Genomic DNA, 18041 nt, shown 5'->3' on the forward strand with positions numbered 1-18041 from the left:
TTATGTCGTATTTTTTTTTTCACTTTAGAGTTTAAGAACACATTGATGATTTCTCTCTCTCTCTCTCTCTCTCTCTCTCTTCTCTCTCTCTCTCTCTCTCTCTCTCTCTCACGTGCTATATGCAATATTTAAAAGATCCGTAACTATGACAGAATTTAATCCAAAATTTCTGATTAAAAATGGGAACGTCTACCTTCATAAAACAAAATCGAGACACGAGAGAAAAACACGAATATTAAGAACAAAATAAAATAAATAAAGCAGGAAGAGAGAGACAGGTCTACTCCCGAAAGGCAATATCAGCCGACTTATCAAAGTTCACGCATGCAAATGGTTGATTAAGGGGAGCCTCCCAAGACCTCCAAGACCGTGAGAGGGGAACTTCTCCCCTGCACATCCTTCTACTACTATCCTTGCCAATATGAAATTTCCCCTTTCCCGGCCACAGTTTCCCTCCCCCTCCCTCCCCCCCTCCAAGCCTTCCTAACGCATTTCGACACGCCCTCACCCTAAAAGGAAACGAGAGAGAGAGAGAGAGAGAGAGAGAGAGAGAGAGAGAGATTTCGAACAGTTACAAAGCTTCAACTCTTCATATCATACTTAGAACTTATAAATTTGCTCCCAGCAAAGATAATCACTAAGAGAGAGAGAGAGAGAGAGAGAGAGAGAGAGAGAGAGAGAGAGAGAGAGAGAGAGATTCCCAACAGTTTCAAAGATTCAACTCTCCATATCATATTTAGAATTAATAAATTTATTCCCAGCAAAGATAATCACTGAGAGAGTAACAGTTCCAAAGCTTCAATTCTTTATATCACATTTAAAATTTATAAATTTATTCCCAACAAAGATAATCACAGAGAGAGAGAGAGAGAGAGAGAGAGAGAGAGAGAGAGAGAGAGAGAGAGAGAGATAGCTAACAGTTCCAAAGCTTCAACTCAACATATCACATTTAAAATTCATAAATTTATTCCCAGCAAAGATAATCACTGAGAGAGAGAGAGAGAGAGAGAGAGAGAGAGAGAGAGAGAGAGAGAGAGAGAGCCTATAATGTCCTCGAAATACTTCGGATGAATCAACTCGATCAATCGTTTTTTCGAAGTCACCTCTTTCCTAAGACAGACAGACTGACACACACAGAGAGAGAGAGAGAGAGAGAGAGAGAGAGAGAGAGAGAGAGAGAGAGAGAGAGAGAGTGTGGTAAGCAGACAATGGGTACTCAGTAAGTGAAATTTGTGGATAGTCGTTGAGGACAGCAGGAGGAACGATATTCAAGACACGACACAATAAGAGAATTAAAACAGTTCTTCGGAAGGGACAGGCCTTCCAAAACTTTGAAAAACTTTCCGAATATGCCCACATTTTCGTGTAACTGAAAATGAGCTGGACCGGATATATTTCTCAAAAGTGAATTTCAAGTCAAGAATGACGCCTAGAATTTTAAACGAGTTGCAAATAAGTGAAGAGACGGACAAGGGGTGAGAGATCCGGTGACCTGGACAAATGAACAATTATACTCTGAGTTTTGTTAAGGTCCAGTTCAATTCCCCAAAATTTGCAACAATTGATAATTTCAATGAAATCTGTTAAGAAAATCTGTAGTTCTACTATCAACAGAAGTGATCGATGTATATAATGTAACATCATTTATATAAGCAATCATTTAGGTTTTGATCATATGTGTAGATTATGTAAATAGTAAAGCAAAGGATTACTCAGAATAACTAAACAATATTGTCAGACTTTAATATTAGGATCCACCATAAGTAACTTAAATTTTCGTACCCATATTTCACAAACGAATCAGCTGTTGAAGAGCAAAGACTTCAACACTATCCAAAACTGACCAGAATACAAGAATAAAAACGTATACAATTTATAAATAGATCTCCCAAAATCGTAAAAGATGTTCTCATTGCATCCACTTTCAGAACTACTGAAGAGTTAAGGCATATACATGTTTCTTGAAAGGAAATTTGCAGTCAAGAGACAATTCTCGAATCGAACCAAACGAGAGGACAACGTTCTCGTGAACAATTTACAAAGTTCCAAAACTTCCATGGAGGAAAACGAATGTTTAAATTTTCACTAGGATCGAATAGTAAAACTGATCAATTAAATTAGGTGGGAAACAACAGTTTAAATCACTATATATATATACATATATATATATATATATATATATATATATATATATATATATATATATATATATATATATACACCCAAAAAAAGAAGGAAAATGTGAGAAAAGATGAATAATAACCAAACAAAGAAAATACGTCAGCTTCGCATATGCTCCAAAGGAAGGAGGAAAGGAATGCGGAAAGGCTGCCACGAAATGAACGCCAACAAGGACGGAGAGAGGAATAAGTTTCTTCAAGTAATAATGAGAGGTGCAAAAAAATAAAACACGAACTTTCCAGTTTCAAAAGGGAACGAATGAAAGACTTTAGGCACAAAAGGAGAAATGCCTGAAAGAAATTTTAAGACACTGTGGTAACAAAATTCAAGTAATAAGTTATATATATATATATATATATATATTATATATATATATATATATATATATAATTGACAAGAACATTAAAAAATTAACAATAAAGGAAAGGTTTGTAAGAGAGAAAAAGAGAGAAAAATGGGGCTCATTACGTAGAATTTAAAGAGAAATATGGCCTAGTAGGAGATAAAAAAAGGCAAAAAATGCAGTAAATAAATAAAAACAATCAAGGGAAAGAGACATTTTCGTACCCACAAGCAAACTCAGAAACACCCACAAAGCGAGAGAGAGAGAGAGAGAGAGAGAGAGAGAGAGAGAGAGAGAGAATAACTCCGTTTGATGTCAAGTTAAACGACCGTGTGAAGCGCTTTGAAACGGATGAACGCCAAGACACATTCCCCCAGTAAGTCGGCACAGAATGCAGAGCAACGACGGAACATCCCTTTAAACTGCTTGGGCGCAAGCAAACGCTGAAACGACGCTTGCAACACCTGCAATGTGCTGAAACACGTCTACTGCAGCTGCAATCTTCCGGAATCCCAGTCCTGCTTCTGTTTTCCCTGGCTATATTGCCATCTTTTGCTTGATAACATGGCGCTTGCAATACGCTAAAACACGTCTACTTCAGCTGCCAAATACAGGAATTCCATTCCTGCTTCTGTTTTCCTTGGTTCCATTGCCATCTATTGCTTAATAACAGGCCATTTGTAATACGCTAAAACACGTCTACTTCAGCTGCAAAATTCCGGATTCCAGTCCTGCTTCTGTTTTCCCTGGCTCCATTGTCATCTTTTGCTTGATAACACGGCGCCTGCAATACGTTAGAACACGTCTACTTCAGCTGCAAAATTCCGAATTCCATTCCTGCCTCTGTTTTCCCTGGTTCCAATTCCGTATTTCGCTTGACAACACGACACTTGCAATATGCTGAAATATATCTACTTCAGCTGCCAAATACAGGAATTTCAGTCCTGCCTCTGTTTTCCTTAGCTCCATTGTCGTCTGTTGCTTGATAACGCGGCACTTGCAATACGCTAAAACGTCTAATTCAGCTGCCAATTAGGGCAATCTTTATGAATCCTACAAAAATATTTAACGCCGGTAAATTAACTTTTGCCACCATCATCTTAAGAATAATAATAGTCTGGGAACACAATTATCACAATAATGGCATAAGGGACAAAATGTTAATAACGGTAACAAAAAAAAACAAAACAAAAAAAGCTTCAAACTTCAATCTCAACAAAAAAAGGAAAAAAATCCTAAATTTTTCTTGTTCCATCCTGGGGAAGATGAAAAAAACCTGTAGCATTCAGATATCATTTAATTTCAGAATAACTTTCTTGGCGCTTTAGATTTTTTTTTTTTTTACAATCTCTTAATGAAGCAACTTTTCATCCCCAATACCTCAAGGGAATCGTTTTTTTTGTTTTTTTTTTTTTTTTTTACCTACTGTTTTTTTTTTTTGGTGGGGGGATAGGGAGGCATGAGAACGCTTTAATCACAAACATAAAAGTAAATCAACAAATTATAAAAGATTTGAAATATTTTACGAGTGAATAACTAAATAATATATAAGAGGGGCTTAAGACGGAATAAACAATATGTAAAACGGCTTAAAATCACAATATCACAAAATCACAAGGGCATAAGTTATAAAACAGTTAATTCCTTTGTGAAGACATTGAAGAAGTACAAGATTATTATTAAAAAAGGACTATAAGAACTGCAAATAATTAAATGCGACGAAACAAAAAATAATTCCAACACATTATTGTAGGGAACTATAACTGCCTTCAAGTGGAAGTTGACCCTTGAGTGTTTTTCAACACCGTATATTATTAACATAATTATTTAGATTATATGACAAATAACCTCATAAATATCCTCACACAAATCATAAATGTAAAAACCTTCTTACAAATATAAATAAATCAATTTTTATTATCATTATTTCGGTAGACGAATCCTATTCACATGGAACAAGCAATACTAAAGGGGCCACTGACTCGAAATTCAAGCTTCCAAAGAATGTTGTTTTCAACCTTCCACCGCAGATCCCACACTGCAGCATTAACTGATCATGATACAGAGCCAATGATATCGCTCTGGGGGAGACATGGACCCACGACATCTGAGTAGCATGTCACGACATTCACCACTATACCAGCGGGCCAGCTGTAAATCAGTTATAACACCAATATTCACTGGCAATCAAACGCAAAGGAAAACTTTATCTGACAAACAGATTTTTATAGGTACTGCAGTTGATAAAAATCAATCAGTTGACAAAAATCAAAAACTCCAATTCCTTCGGTTCTTCAAAATATTCCTTCATAGTTTTTAAAAGTCTTCTTCCCCACATCCACATTCATAAGTTAGACCAGAACTGCAGTCGCCTCCAGGTCGTGAAGTAACTGCGACATGAAGTCGAAAACAAACCGAAAAATGCTCTCTCTCTCTCTCTCTCTCTCTCTCTCTCTCTCTCTCTCTCTCTCTCTCTCTCTCTCTCTCTAAGAATAGAATTTTAGACGATATTTTCCTACGCAGGAAGCTTTGATTTTTCCCCTCACACAAAAACATACCCACAATACATACGCAAGGACAATTTTACTTTCACTCACACATAAACCACACACAAAACACACAGATACTATATATATATAGATATATATATATATATATATATGAATATATATATATATATAAGTAGATATATGTATATAAATATGTAAATAAAATATATTATATAATCATGAATCATTAATAGGCTCTGTATATTAAAACACATACATAAGTAAGTATACGGATTCACATTAAGCTTTACACTGAACAGATGATCTCGCATCTTTAGCCTTCAAAATCCTTCTTGCATCCCCACCCCCTCCCCCCCTCCCCGCCCGGCAAAAAAACCTTATTGGAAATTGAGAGTAAGAGCAATATTTGCACAACATCGGTAAAACCGGGTGTCAATTCGGCACCTTTGGTGTCATAAGTAGCTGCTTTCTCGTCAACGGGTTCCGAGGATCTACAAGATATCACTGCAACTCTGACACTACCAGGAATGAGTGGTTTTTATTTCTCTCGCCCCCTTTTTCAGTTTTAAAAGAGATCTGATCAGTTTCTATATATTTCCCAGTTTTCAGATACAATTTATTGATGTGGCATTATTGAAAGACCTGTTTCGAATTGGCCCTTATATTCCCATTATGATGACTACTGCGCCCCTACCTCGGGGCGGACAAACAGGTTTGCTGGAGGAGGATGTCAGAGTGGTCTCGGTACACTGCTATATGAACCGCGCCCCCATGAAACTTTAACCACCGCCCGGTGGTGGCCTGTCCTATATCGTTGCCAGATAAAAACTACTGAGGATAGAGGGCTGCAGTTTGGTATGTTTGATGATTGGAGGGTGGATGATCAATATACCAATTTGCAGTTTTTTAAGATCTGAGGGCGGAAAGAAAAATGCGGACACAGACAGACAAAGACGACATAATATTTTTCTATAACAGAAAAATAAAAATCAAGTGCAGTTTTGTAAAGTTAAAAGAAGAAATGTCATTCACATCTTAAACACTAAACAGGCTAATGTTTCAACATCCACGTCGGCACAAGTCCACATTAAACCACCAATTGTTGAAAATGTTTAATCCATTTTTGAATGTCTAGTTTTTCTGCAGACTGAGCGTTGTAGACAACCAAAAAGGAGATAGTTTACTTTCGTCCTTGACCGCTACAAAAATGACCAAACACTACTGACAAGTATTTCCTCAAAAGAATTCCAAGCACCTCAGTGGCGTGGTTGGTATGGTGTTGGCGTGCCACCTCGGTGGCCGCGAGTTCGATTCTCGAGTATTCCACTGAGGGGTTAGAGATGTGTATTTCTGGTGATAGAAGTTCACTCTCGACGCGGTTCGGAAGTCACGTAAAGCCGTTGGTCCCGTTGCTGAATAACCACTGGCTCCATGCAAAGTAAAAACACCTTACAAACAAACAAACAGAATTTCAAATCGTTAACAGCTTTTTGACTTAAAAAACTCATTCATTTCAAACGGGACAGAGGAGCACGAGCAACCGAAACCGCTGTTAATGAATTGTGTCATCCTCTAGATCCCAATCCATTAGTGTTAAGTTGACATATGCATTTCAAAACAGTTTAAACTGAAGCTCATGAAAGCACTCGAGTCAACTCAAAACGTCGAGAGCCAACCCACTTGACACGATGCCGACGTCAACTCAAGATATAGCATCGTTTCTCAGCCCCAATGTTATTTGGTATGTATACACACACACACACACACATTAGTCATTCTATCTTCTTCCGTTGTACCTGGAGGTGGTGTAACAGCAGTTGTTCTTACTTTGCTTCTTTTAATGTTTTTTAATTGTCATTTTAAGAATCCTGTGTTTTGTAGTGATTTCAATGTTATTGACACCATTTTGCAGACTGATGATGCACAGAGTCATGTTTGAAACGTTTCCACAACAATAAAACCTTCTTTTAAACATCATGTGTCTTCGGCTTTCCTGAATTTATGTATGGTACACTCGGCAAGGAAAGTTAAGATACAGTTTTTTTAAATATTCGGACATATATCGTTCAATAATGCCACACCTGGCAACTCTAAAAGGGGGCGGAGCTTCAAAATCATAGCGTTTGTTGCTTTCTAGATTTCCATTAACTTTACACCATAAAGATTCGGTAGAGGTCCTATAATCATTTATACTTGGATGTAGAAACAGACTCTATATTATTCGTTAATGTTAGTTTGGTAACGTCCGTTCAGGGAAGAATATCGATCATCCTTTTTTAAAACCTACTGTGAAACCTTATCCATAATTAATGTTTGACAATAAACTGACGTAAAATTCATACGTAATTGAAGACGGATCTTAAACAATGAGAGAATGTGTTTTAAAATTTGGGCAGCACTTGTGGAAATCGTGAGGAACAATACAGTAAAGAATGAAATATTATGACGATAGAGAGAGATAGAGCGCAAGCATAGGCCTATCGATAGAGATACTTAATTCATTATATTTACATTGATAGATTAAGTATAATATTTTTTTCAAATGCTTCAAAAGTGGAGAGAGAGAGAGAGAGAGAGAGAGAGAGAGAGAGAGAGAGAGAGTGCGCAAGCATAGCCCTATCTATAGAGATACTTAATTCATTATATTTACTTTGAGAGATTGAGTGATAATATTATTTCAAATATGTTTTAAAAGTAGAGAGAGAGAGAGAGAGAGAGAGAGAGAGAGAGAGAGAGAGAGAGAGAGAGAGAGAGACTTGTAAGAGAGGAAGAGTGCGCGCGCAAGCATAGGCCTATCTATATAGATACTTAATTCATTATATTTACTTTGAGAGATTGAGTTATAATATTATTTCAAATGCATTTTACAAGTAGAGAGAGAGAGAGAGAGAGAGCAAAATCTGCTTACGTGAAAGCTTAGGCCTATTTATAACTACTTAATTTCATTATATTTTCTCCAGGAGACTGAGTGGTAATATATATTTTTAAAGTATGTTTTTGATGTGGAGAGAGAGAGAGAATTATCGCATTGTTGACGGACTTGTGACGGGGAAAGGCAGATACCTGGGAAACAGGTTGATATGACTGCCAAAATCGTGCTGCACTATGCTAGATGAAATTGAAAGATCATAATATTCAAGTTAATTCTCTAAGAAATTCATACCCTAATCTTGATTTCATTCGATAGTTGCCGTAACATTCAGATTGTAAAAAGACGTGGAAAATTTTAGACACAGGCTGAGGCAAGTCTTGATCTCTTGATGTAGAGCGTTTTTTTGAAAATCGGGGTTCATCCACAAATCATTCACGAAAAAAGCTGTGTTAAGTAAAAATATTTATTACCACAAAAAACTCAATATGTATTGCACAGGCAATTAAAGTATTATATCGTGCAAAAAATGCTGATGTGTTGGGAGATCTTTGAGCCTCGCGGCAAAGAAATGCAGTCGTGTAGGGCTGTAGGCTACTGTAATGGGAGCATATAGCCAGGAAATCTTTGAGCTGACATGCTACTTTAACCTTGATAAAGATTTATGTTTAAAGACAGTAGCTTTGTCACATCATAGAAAACGCTCTTGCGGATGCAACTAGATTTGCTCAACCTACCTTAGCCGTCGCAACAATGACTGCCATTGACGTCAGCTAACTTTAATTGCGTTGGAATACAAACATGAGTTGGTAGAAACTAAAATAATTGCATTTACCACTTACGATGATGCAATAATATTCCCGTTCATGAAGAAAAACGATTAAATATTGTCGTCGTGATACATAGTACTACAATCAGAAATTCACATTCTATCTACCAGATCTCTATGAACAAATCCGTCATAAAAATTCCAATTACTTCGGACATATATAATGTTTTTAAGTATCTGAACGGTTTTGTTTTGCAGTTTTAACTTATATGATATAATTTGCAGTGTATTTTCATATTCTAGAGTAAACTTAGCGATATTATGTCTTTTCAGTAAAAACAAATGGGAAATTCGATGAACGAAAGCTAATGAAACCTGTATCTTCAGTTTTCTTGTCGAGTGTACGTGTGTGTAAGAAAGTATGTATTTATGTATATATATAAATTATATATACATACATTCACATGTAAATAAATTTTTCTGTTACAAAAGGATACGTCTCAAGTATAAAAAGGCATTAAAACACTCTGGTTTGAAGCTAATGACTATATTTCGGTGGACTAACTTCCACCCTTATCAAGTAGTGACTGACAGAAGTAGTTGCATTGGCGAAATATCTCCCAGTCTATATTTCGCCAATGGAACTTCTCCTGTCATTCACTACTTGATAAGGGTGGAAGTGAGTCCACCGAACTATAGTCCTTAGCTTTAAACCGGTGTGTTTTAATGGGCCTTTTATACATAGACATAGAAAAAAAACAGTTCTTAGGGCTACCTAACAAACGCACGCAAAACTAAACCGCTGACACAAAGCCAGCGGCTGGAGTAATATAGTATGGGCAGGGGTATGCATTCGTAAACGAGTGCCTCATCGTCGTATTCACTTGAGGCTAAGGCAACGGATCAACCAACCTTAAGCATAAAGGGCATGTGCCCAAAGAGAGGCGACTGCCAGCCAAGGCCGACTCTTAAATAAAGAAGGAAAAATGCCGAGATGCAGAGACACACAGTAGGAATAGTGGTAGTAGATTCCATCATCCTAAAGTGACTTAAACAATTTGTTTTTAAGTGACAACAATTTATTATATTGAAGTGACAATTCTTTTTCCTGAAGAGATATAAACAATTAATTTCCTGAAGTGATATAAACAATTTTTTCCTGAAGTGACACAAACAATTTATTTTCCTGAAGTGACGCAATTGTTTTTCCTGAGCTGACATAAATGATTTTTATCATTTATCAATTTTTATCAATTTTTTCATGAAGTGACAAACAAAATTTTTTTTCCTGAAGTGACAAACCATTTTTTAAAGACAATAAACACAAATTTTTTATAAAGTGACAAACTATTTTTACTTCTTCGTATCTAACCATATCCAAACTCTTATATATAATCACCGTTTCCCCAAAAGGTTTTTTCCTCTTTCAAGCCATAACCGGAAGTCCTACAAGCCAGACTTCGTCACCCATCGCAACAAAGTACTCTCTCTCTCTCTCTCTCTCTCTCTCTCTCTCTCTCTCTCTCTCTCCAACCACCTTGAGACTCGAGGCGACCACCCTTCAGATCGGCATTGTCGACTTAGTCCAGGGCAAAATATTTCCAGCGGAAAGGATTTATCGGGGGAAAACTTCTCAAATAGAGAGAGAGAGAGAGAGAGAGAGAGAGAGAGAGAGAGAGAGAGAGAGAGAGAGAGAGAGAGAGAGGGGGGGGGGGCATCAACTGTTGTGTTCCTCTATAGATGATCTAACCGAAGAACATACTATTTAAGCCTAACAATAAATAATACGGGTAGGCTGCATAATATCATATAATTATTTAATTCATAGAATTTATCACATAATTATTTAATTCATAAAATTTATCATATAATTATTTAATTCGTAGAATATATCATATAGTTATTTAATTCATAGAATTTATCATATAATAATTAAATTCATAAAATTTATCCTTAAATGCTTTCATATTGACATTCATTTTCCATTCAGCTTGTTAGAAAGACATTTATTTACGCATCCATTAAGGCGAAGGGCGAAGATTTGCGTTTTCAGTCAAGCCTTAAAAAAAAAAAAAAAAAAAAACACGCACACACATACACCACGAATAGAAAATATCACTTCCAAAGCCAGTATATCTTCGCGGGGCAGTTTTTCTTTTGACCTGCCCTGCCCTCCCCGGGTAAGAAAAATAATGCATGCCAAAAAGCTTATCGGATCAAGCCTGAAGTATTGAAGACTGCTCAGGCTTTTGAATGTGACTTACGTTATTCCTTTTTTCTCTGGCCGCCACACACACACACACACACACACACACACACACAGAGAGAGAGAGAGAGAGAGAGAGAGAGAGAGAGAGAGAGAGAGAGAGAGAGGCTGGCTTCTGATATATCGACTTCCGATTTCTTCCCCCACCCTTTTCTCTCTCTCTCTCTCTCTCTCTCTCTCTCTCTCTCTCTCTCTCTCTCTCTCTCTCTCTCTCTCTCTCTCTTATTTTTACTGCTATTTTAAAGAATGATAAGAGGTGAGAAGGAACGAAGAGGCTTAGGCCCTACGGATGGCTCCAGTTGGAATGGCTATGGATCTTGAAGAAAAAAATATACATATTTACATACATCCATATATAAACTTGATGCCTTCATAATAAAAAAAAAGTTGTAGATAAATATATGCAAAAAAATTAATATATTCAGTTTTTACAGGTTTTGGACTACGGATACTTTGTAGTTTCGGTTAAGGTTAAATCTATGTTTAGGTTTGTGACCGTGTGATATCCGATAATCCTGGATTATCTCTTAATTTTTACCCTTTTGACAATTAACCATCTGGTATTCTTGATCTTGTTGTGTACCTATGACCTTTCTCTCCAATTGTATTTCATTCGTTCCTTGACAATGTCTTAGTAGAGACGAAAGCGCGTACTATCCCATCCTACTCATTCGAAGTGATTCAACTCCACAAGTCACTCCGTATCTCGCTGGGTTCCTCTGCCGCTGGCAAGAGACTCCTAGAGCCAGTTGTAAATTTCAATGGCACCTTTATTTCTTCAAAATGAAATTTATCATCACTGCACTGAAAGTAGGTCTTACCACGAGGCTTCCAATGCTCCTTTCATGAAAGACAACCATACATAACTTAAAAAATATTGTACTAGAATCCCTATGTATTGAAGCCTTGACGATTCCGGCATTCACTTTTTGTGAATGGAGTGCTTTCATAACAGAGGCCCTTTAAAGGTCTCAAATTGCTCCATTCATTCCAGACCTTTAAAAGGTCCGGAGAATACGGTAACCTTTGTCTAAAAATAAACTATGATGGATAGTCACGAGAAGTCATTGCTGTAATATAACTTGCAACATTTCAGAATTAAAGTAATAATAATAATAATAATAATAATAATAATAATAATAATAATAATAATAATAATAATAATAATAATAATAATAATAATAATAATAATGGTTGGGAAGTAGACCTTTCGAACTTGTGTTGAAAATTATGGCTGATTCAGCAGCGTTAATCTTATACAGGTCTATATAAGATTAACGCAGCTGAATTACCTATAATTTTCAACAGAAATAATAATAATACTAATAATAATAATGATAATAATTATTATTATTATAATAACAATAATCATAATAATAATAAGTACCCGACGACGATACCTCCTCGTGCTTGACCCGCCTCCAAGAAAATAATAATATAATAATAATAATAATCTGCCTCAAGGACAATGTTTTAAGTAAAGAAACAAATTATTCGTAGTCAAAAGAATAATAATAATTTATCTGATAGTGGATTTTTAAAATAGAGAAACAAATTATTCGCAGTCAAAAAAATAATAATGTACCTGAGAGTGGATTTTTAAAATAGAGAAACAAATTATTCGTAGTCAAAGAAATAATAATTTACCTGAGAGTGGACTTTTAAAATAAAGAAACAAATTATTCACAGCCAAAACAAACAACTTTCTGTAAGAAAGTAGGACATTGCACGCATGTCATACATTAATCACCTTACCAACTATGGGGAGGTGCCGCCCACGCAAAACACAGAGCCAACGTAAACGAAACCCTCTTTACACTTAACTTTCATTCATGCAACGAGGCCTGCAACAACCAGTGACACGCAAAGCCAAGCTGAACTAAAATCTACTTCGCGTATCGTCATATATGATCCGCTTGGAATCACTGCGAAGGTTAAAGTTCTAAACCCGGTCATTGTACGTGGTTATAAATTGTAACGATACGAAGGAAGAAGTACAGTAATGGCGGAGGGAGCGCTTATTTACGGATCCAGGGGGTTGGGGGTTGGGAGTTGGGGGTTAGGGACCCCCGAGAGGCATGACAATGACGGTGACTATCGCTGGTCTTGCGACGGTTTTATTCCCGGAAAGTGCTCGGTAAAGCAAATTCATCTCTCCAGAATACCAGTCTATACGTAAGTATGTATGTACTGTACTTTCATTTACTACCCTGTACTGTAATTTACTACACTGCACTGTACTGAACTTCACTGTACTGTACTGTATGCATGTATGTTTTTATGTATGTATGTATTCATGTTACTTGTATGTAAGATAATCAAATTTGAATATTTGCACAATTGTTCTGTGCATTCGTAGAAGTAACAAGCGCACCTCAGTTGAACAAAAAGGCATCCAACGTCGATTTTACTCCAAAAAACTACAAATATTCTAGGACTATCTATCCTTGAACGATGAAGACTGATAGTCATTGACGGAGCCGTATATACGGCTCTGGTCATTGATAGTTTGTAGCTTCTTCGAGTAAAATCTCCGATAGATAACATCTTGTTTCAATGAGGTCCTGTTATTAAATGTATGTATATATAAATGTATGTATGCATGAATATCTAACAAAAGGAGCCCATAAAAACGCCAAAATATGGAAAATAAGTACTATATTTCAGAAAATGTGGTATTTATGCCAAGACATCCACCCACAGGTATAAATACCGCCTTTTCTGTAACTTTTCTCATTCATTACCTACCTGAAGGGAGAGACAGCAGTCTCTGAAATATAGTACTGTTTTTCTATATTTGGCGTTTTTATGGGCTCCTTTTATTATATCAGTAATGCATTAAATAGCAGTAGGGACACTAACTGCAACTCCAGACAAAATGACAAACCTTAATCCACTGTAACTGAATGACGTAACCGATTTAATATATGACAGTCCAGCAGTTCTGCTTTTGAGAAAAAGGGCCATTTACCAGAATTTAAGTCGTCCATTTCAGAAACGTGAAATCAAACGTAAAGTTTTGCTTTCTGGCATTGGGATTATAATACGTGAATATAAAAAATACATTTCTGAGACGCCAAATCTGGTGTCACTTTTTTTTTTTTTTTAATTCTTTGCAATCATATCGACAAGGGGACCTGGGTTCTTCGGGTGCTAAAACCCAAGTCTGAGAACACGAGAAACTTTAAAAGGTATTCCTTGTCGCCTTAACGCGGCCTTGACCAACGACTTATCAATCTTGAATTCCTCGAGGGACATTCATCTCCGCCGGGTAATTCATGGACGAAGTTTGGAACCTAACCGCAAGGAAAGAAAGGAAAAAAATAAAATAAAAAATAAAATCCATCGTATATCTCCTCAGCACGAACTAGATTAATAGTTAGAATCAGTCAACCTCTTGAAGTTCCAACATTGATAAAAATTAGTCACAAAAGGCTGGAACTTCAACCTGGATCAAAATTAGTCACAAAATGCTGGAACTTCAAATACCATAAAACGAAGTATGCAAACTACGCAAGTAGCGAGGACACGTCAACTTCTTGGATCATGAAACACGTACACCAAGTTTCATAGAAAACGGAACTAAATGGGATGGGGGAGGGCTGTCCCTAGATCGAACTGGTGATTTTTCTCTGAGCGACTGGTACTTGTTCACAACGATGTATAGATATATATATAATATAATATATATATATATATATATATATATACATATATTATATATATTATATATATATATATAAATATATATACACACTAAAAGATATATTGATATTATATATATTATATATGTATTTTATATACCGATATTTAATAAATATATTAAATATAAATAAATATATATACTATATATAATATATGTATATATACATAATAAATTATTATTATATATATAGATATATATTAAATATTATATATACTATATATATATAGATATATGTATGTATACTATATATAATATTATATATATATTCGTTGTGATATAAATAATATATATATATATATATATATATATATATATATATATATATATATATATATATATATATAAATGTATACACACAACACGCATGTGCGCGCGCTTGTATGTGTGCTTTTACGTACGTACGTAAAAACATATACGGATCGGACACTTTAATATTTTAATCACTGAATAAAGAAGAACGTCTTTGCATTATGGTTTACCGAAAAACGAATCGAATAACGCAAGACTCTGGTAATCAGGGATGAAAGGAGATAAAATATCTTCCGAGCTGAATTACTCTCATTCGAGCGGTGGTATCTCATTTCACAAAAACAAGACATTAATACTTTTGAAACTTCTGGGACAAGCTCACGCGGAATATGAATATCTCATTTCTTCTTCAGTATTCCCCTTCTTCAATATTCATGTTCTCGCTCGACCACTAATTTAAAAATCTCGCAAAAGCAGCTCCTCCACTGACTACTGATTTATTCAGAATCTCAGTGTTGATCTCTTCCAGCGTTTTGAACCCTTTCGTAACTTGTTTAAATAGGAATGGAAAAATGAAATATGATGAAGTGTCTCTCTACTATCAGGTAGAATACTTCTCGGTTTGCTATGCTTTATCTTGGCTACAACTAAAATGGGGAACTGTTAATTGTGGAATCTTCTGATCTTCAATTGTTTAAGCGAGAGCCATATTCGTTTCTGTTCTAAGCTGACACCACCTGAATTGATGTGTACAGTTTTATCGTCTACTCTCTCATATTTATTGATTTATCACCTTTTCCTATAACTATTCTCTCCATGCAGGCTGATTTCCCTTTGGAACACTCTTGGGTTTATAGTCTGTCGACTCTGAAGATATAAAGAAAAAATAACCACAAAAGGTTCCACAAATTGCTGCATGACTGTACGTCAATATTCACTGAACTATAGTTACACAAACCTCTCAAACATACGAACACATTTCCTCAAGAACAAAAACATTTCCGACCCCTTGGATGACTGCAGAAAATTACAGGTCCCACGAAATTGAGGAATCCCCTCCACTACGCCACTATCCTTTCCTTTCGAAGGATATCAAAAGCATGCAACGTATTTGGCAGTCGTTCAATGGTTAACCGAAAGACGAATCCTATAACGCAAGGCTCTGGTAATCATGGATCAAAGAAGAAAAAATACCTTCAAGGCTCTGGTAAACGTGAATCAAAGAAGAGAAAATACCTTCAAACATGAATCAAGGAGGAGAAAATACCTTCAAAACTCTGGTAATTATGGAACAAAGAAGAGAAAATACCTTCCATATGTTTCTGAATACTCTCACTCCAGTGGTAGGGCATATCACAAAAACAGGACATTAATACTTAGGTCACTTTAGTACTGAACGACATCTCGGTGTTTAAAATCTTGATACATCAACACAAGGGAATTCTAATATCAGCAAAGTGTACAGTAAAGCGTTTATTGTTTTAACTAAAATTCTCCTGACGTGAAACTACATGATGTCTACTACATCTCTCTCTCTCTCTCTCTCTCGTCTCATCCAGAATACACACACACACACAAACAAAACACACACACACACACACAAACCCGCACACACACACAGCACTCACACATATAAATATATATATATATATAGATATAATTATATATATTATATATATATATATATACACACACACACTATGCTATCAACAGATCCGAAAAAAGATCAATCATACGCTTTCCTCCCAATTCTGGACTAGTGACATATTCGTCCATACAAAGCCTCCAGTATACCAGGAAGGAACCCGAGAGTGCGTAAGAGTTACCTTCCTCCACGGATGGAAGGTTCACGAAAAAAAAAAAAATTCGTTATCTGCTTTGTACAGGATCTGATGGACCACCAGTGCGGCGAACGAACGACTGACGCAAATGACAAGGTTCAACTTGTTAATAACAGAAATGTATTTTCGACGAACTTGATGAAATGGTTTAATGTCGCGGAGAACAAGGAAATGGTGAGCATGTATATGGATGTATGTATGTGACGTCATGCATGTATGCATACATAAATTCTCACTCTCTATCTCTTTATCTGTGTGTGCGCGTGTGTGTGTGTTTGTTAGAGCAATTTATTATTGTATTTACTCAAATCGAGCAATGTTACATATCCTTTCTATGGACTGAAATTTTGAATACTAAAATGAAATAACTTTGTTCCTTAGAATATAATGTTACTGCATTATAGGACTGCAATGAAACGAGCAATACTGCCAGCGAGAGCAACACATCCACTACAGCAACAACAAAAGCAGCAGCACTAACAGCAACAGCAACACAGCCACAACACAAGCAGCGACAAAAGCAGCAGTCCAACCAGCAACTGAGACCGACACAACCGTCGCCACCATGACAAACGCCAAGAGCAGCAACACAACCTCCAGGATACCACAAACAACAACAAAAGCAGCAACGCTCAAACAACACCTCCGAGAACAACAACAACATAAGCAGCAACAACACCATCACCCCCCTCCAAAAGCAACGACAGAAGAAGCAACATCACCTCCAAAAGCAACGACAAAAGAAGCAACACCACCACCACCTCCACCAATTCTAACTCTAACAACAAAAGAAGCAGAAGCAACACCACCACCATCATCATCATCAAAAGGAACAGAAACAACACCATCACCACCTCCAAAAGCAACTAAAAGAAGCAACACCACCAACACCTCCACCATCTCCAAAAACAACAAAACAAAGCAGAAGCCCCACCACAACACCACCACCAACACCAGCGTCACCACCTCAGCAGGGCCACCCCAGGAGTATCAACACCTCTGAGCCGTTTGATCTGACCCATGGCATGCTTCGAAGCACATGCTGACTAATGCGTCATAATGGATACGATCTTTTGTTTCCCATCCCCGCAAGCGATTGTTCTCTCTCTCTCTCTCTCTCTCTCTCTCTCTCTCTCTCTCTCTCTCTCCATCAGGCAAACAGGTTACCGAAGACGACTAGAGAGCCTGAACATGTGTGGCTTAGAAACACGACGATTACGAGGACAGCTAATAGAAACATTCAAAATACTGAAAGGCATAACAAAAGTAGACAGTAACCTTTGTACATTAAACGAAAACCAGACAAG

The 18041-nt window shown here is 36.5% G+C and overlaps 1 protein-coding gene across 1 annotated transcript; it reads left to right on the forward strand.

Moving 5' to 3' along the window:
- Positions 1-17299: 17299 nt before the first annotated feature.
- Positions 17300-17737, forward strand: LOC135208311 (uncharacterized). Its single transcript, XM_064240414.1, has one exon. It carries the CDS (start codon positions 17300-17302, stop codon positions 17735-17737), a length of 438 nt encoding a protein of 145 aa, XP_064096484.1.
- Positions 17738-18041: the final 304 nt, after the last annotated feature.

Source organism: Macrobrachium nipponense, chromosome 35 (assembly GCF_015104395.2).
Source record: "Macrobrachium nipponense isolate FS-2020 chromosome 35, ASM1510439v2, whole genome shotgun sequence".
Classification (NCBI taxonomy): Eukaryota; Metazoa; Arthropoda; class Malacostraca; order Decapoda; family Palaemonidae; genus Macrobrachium; species Macrobrachium nipponense.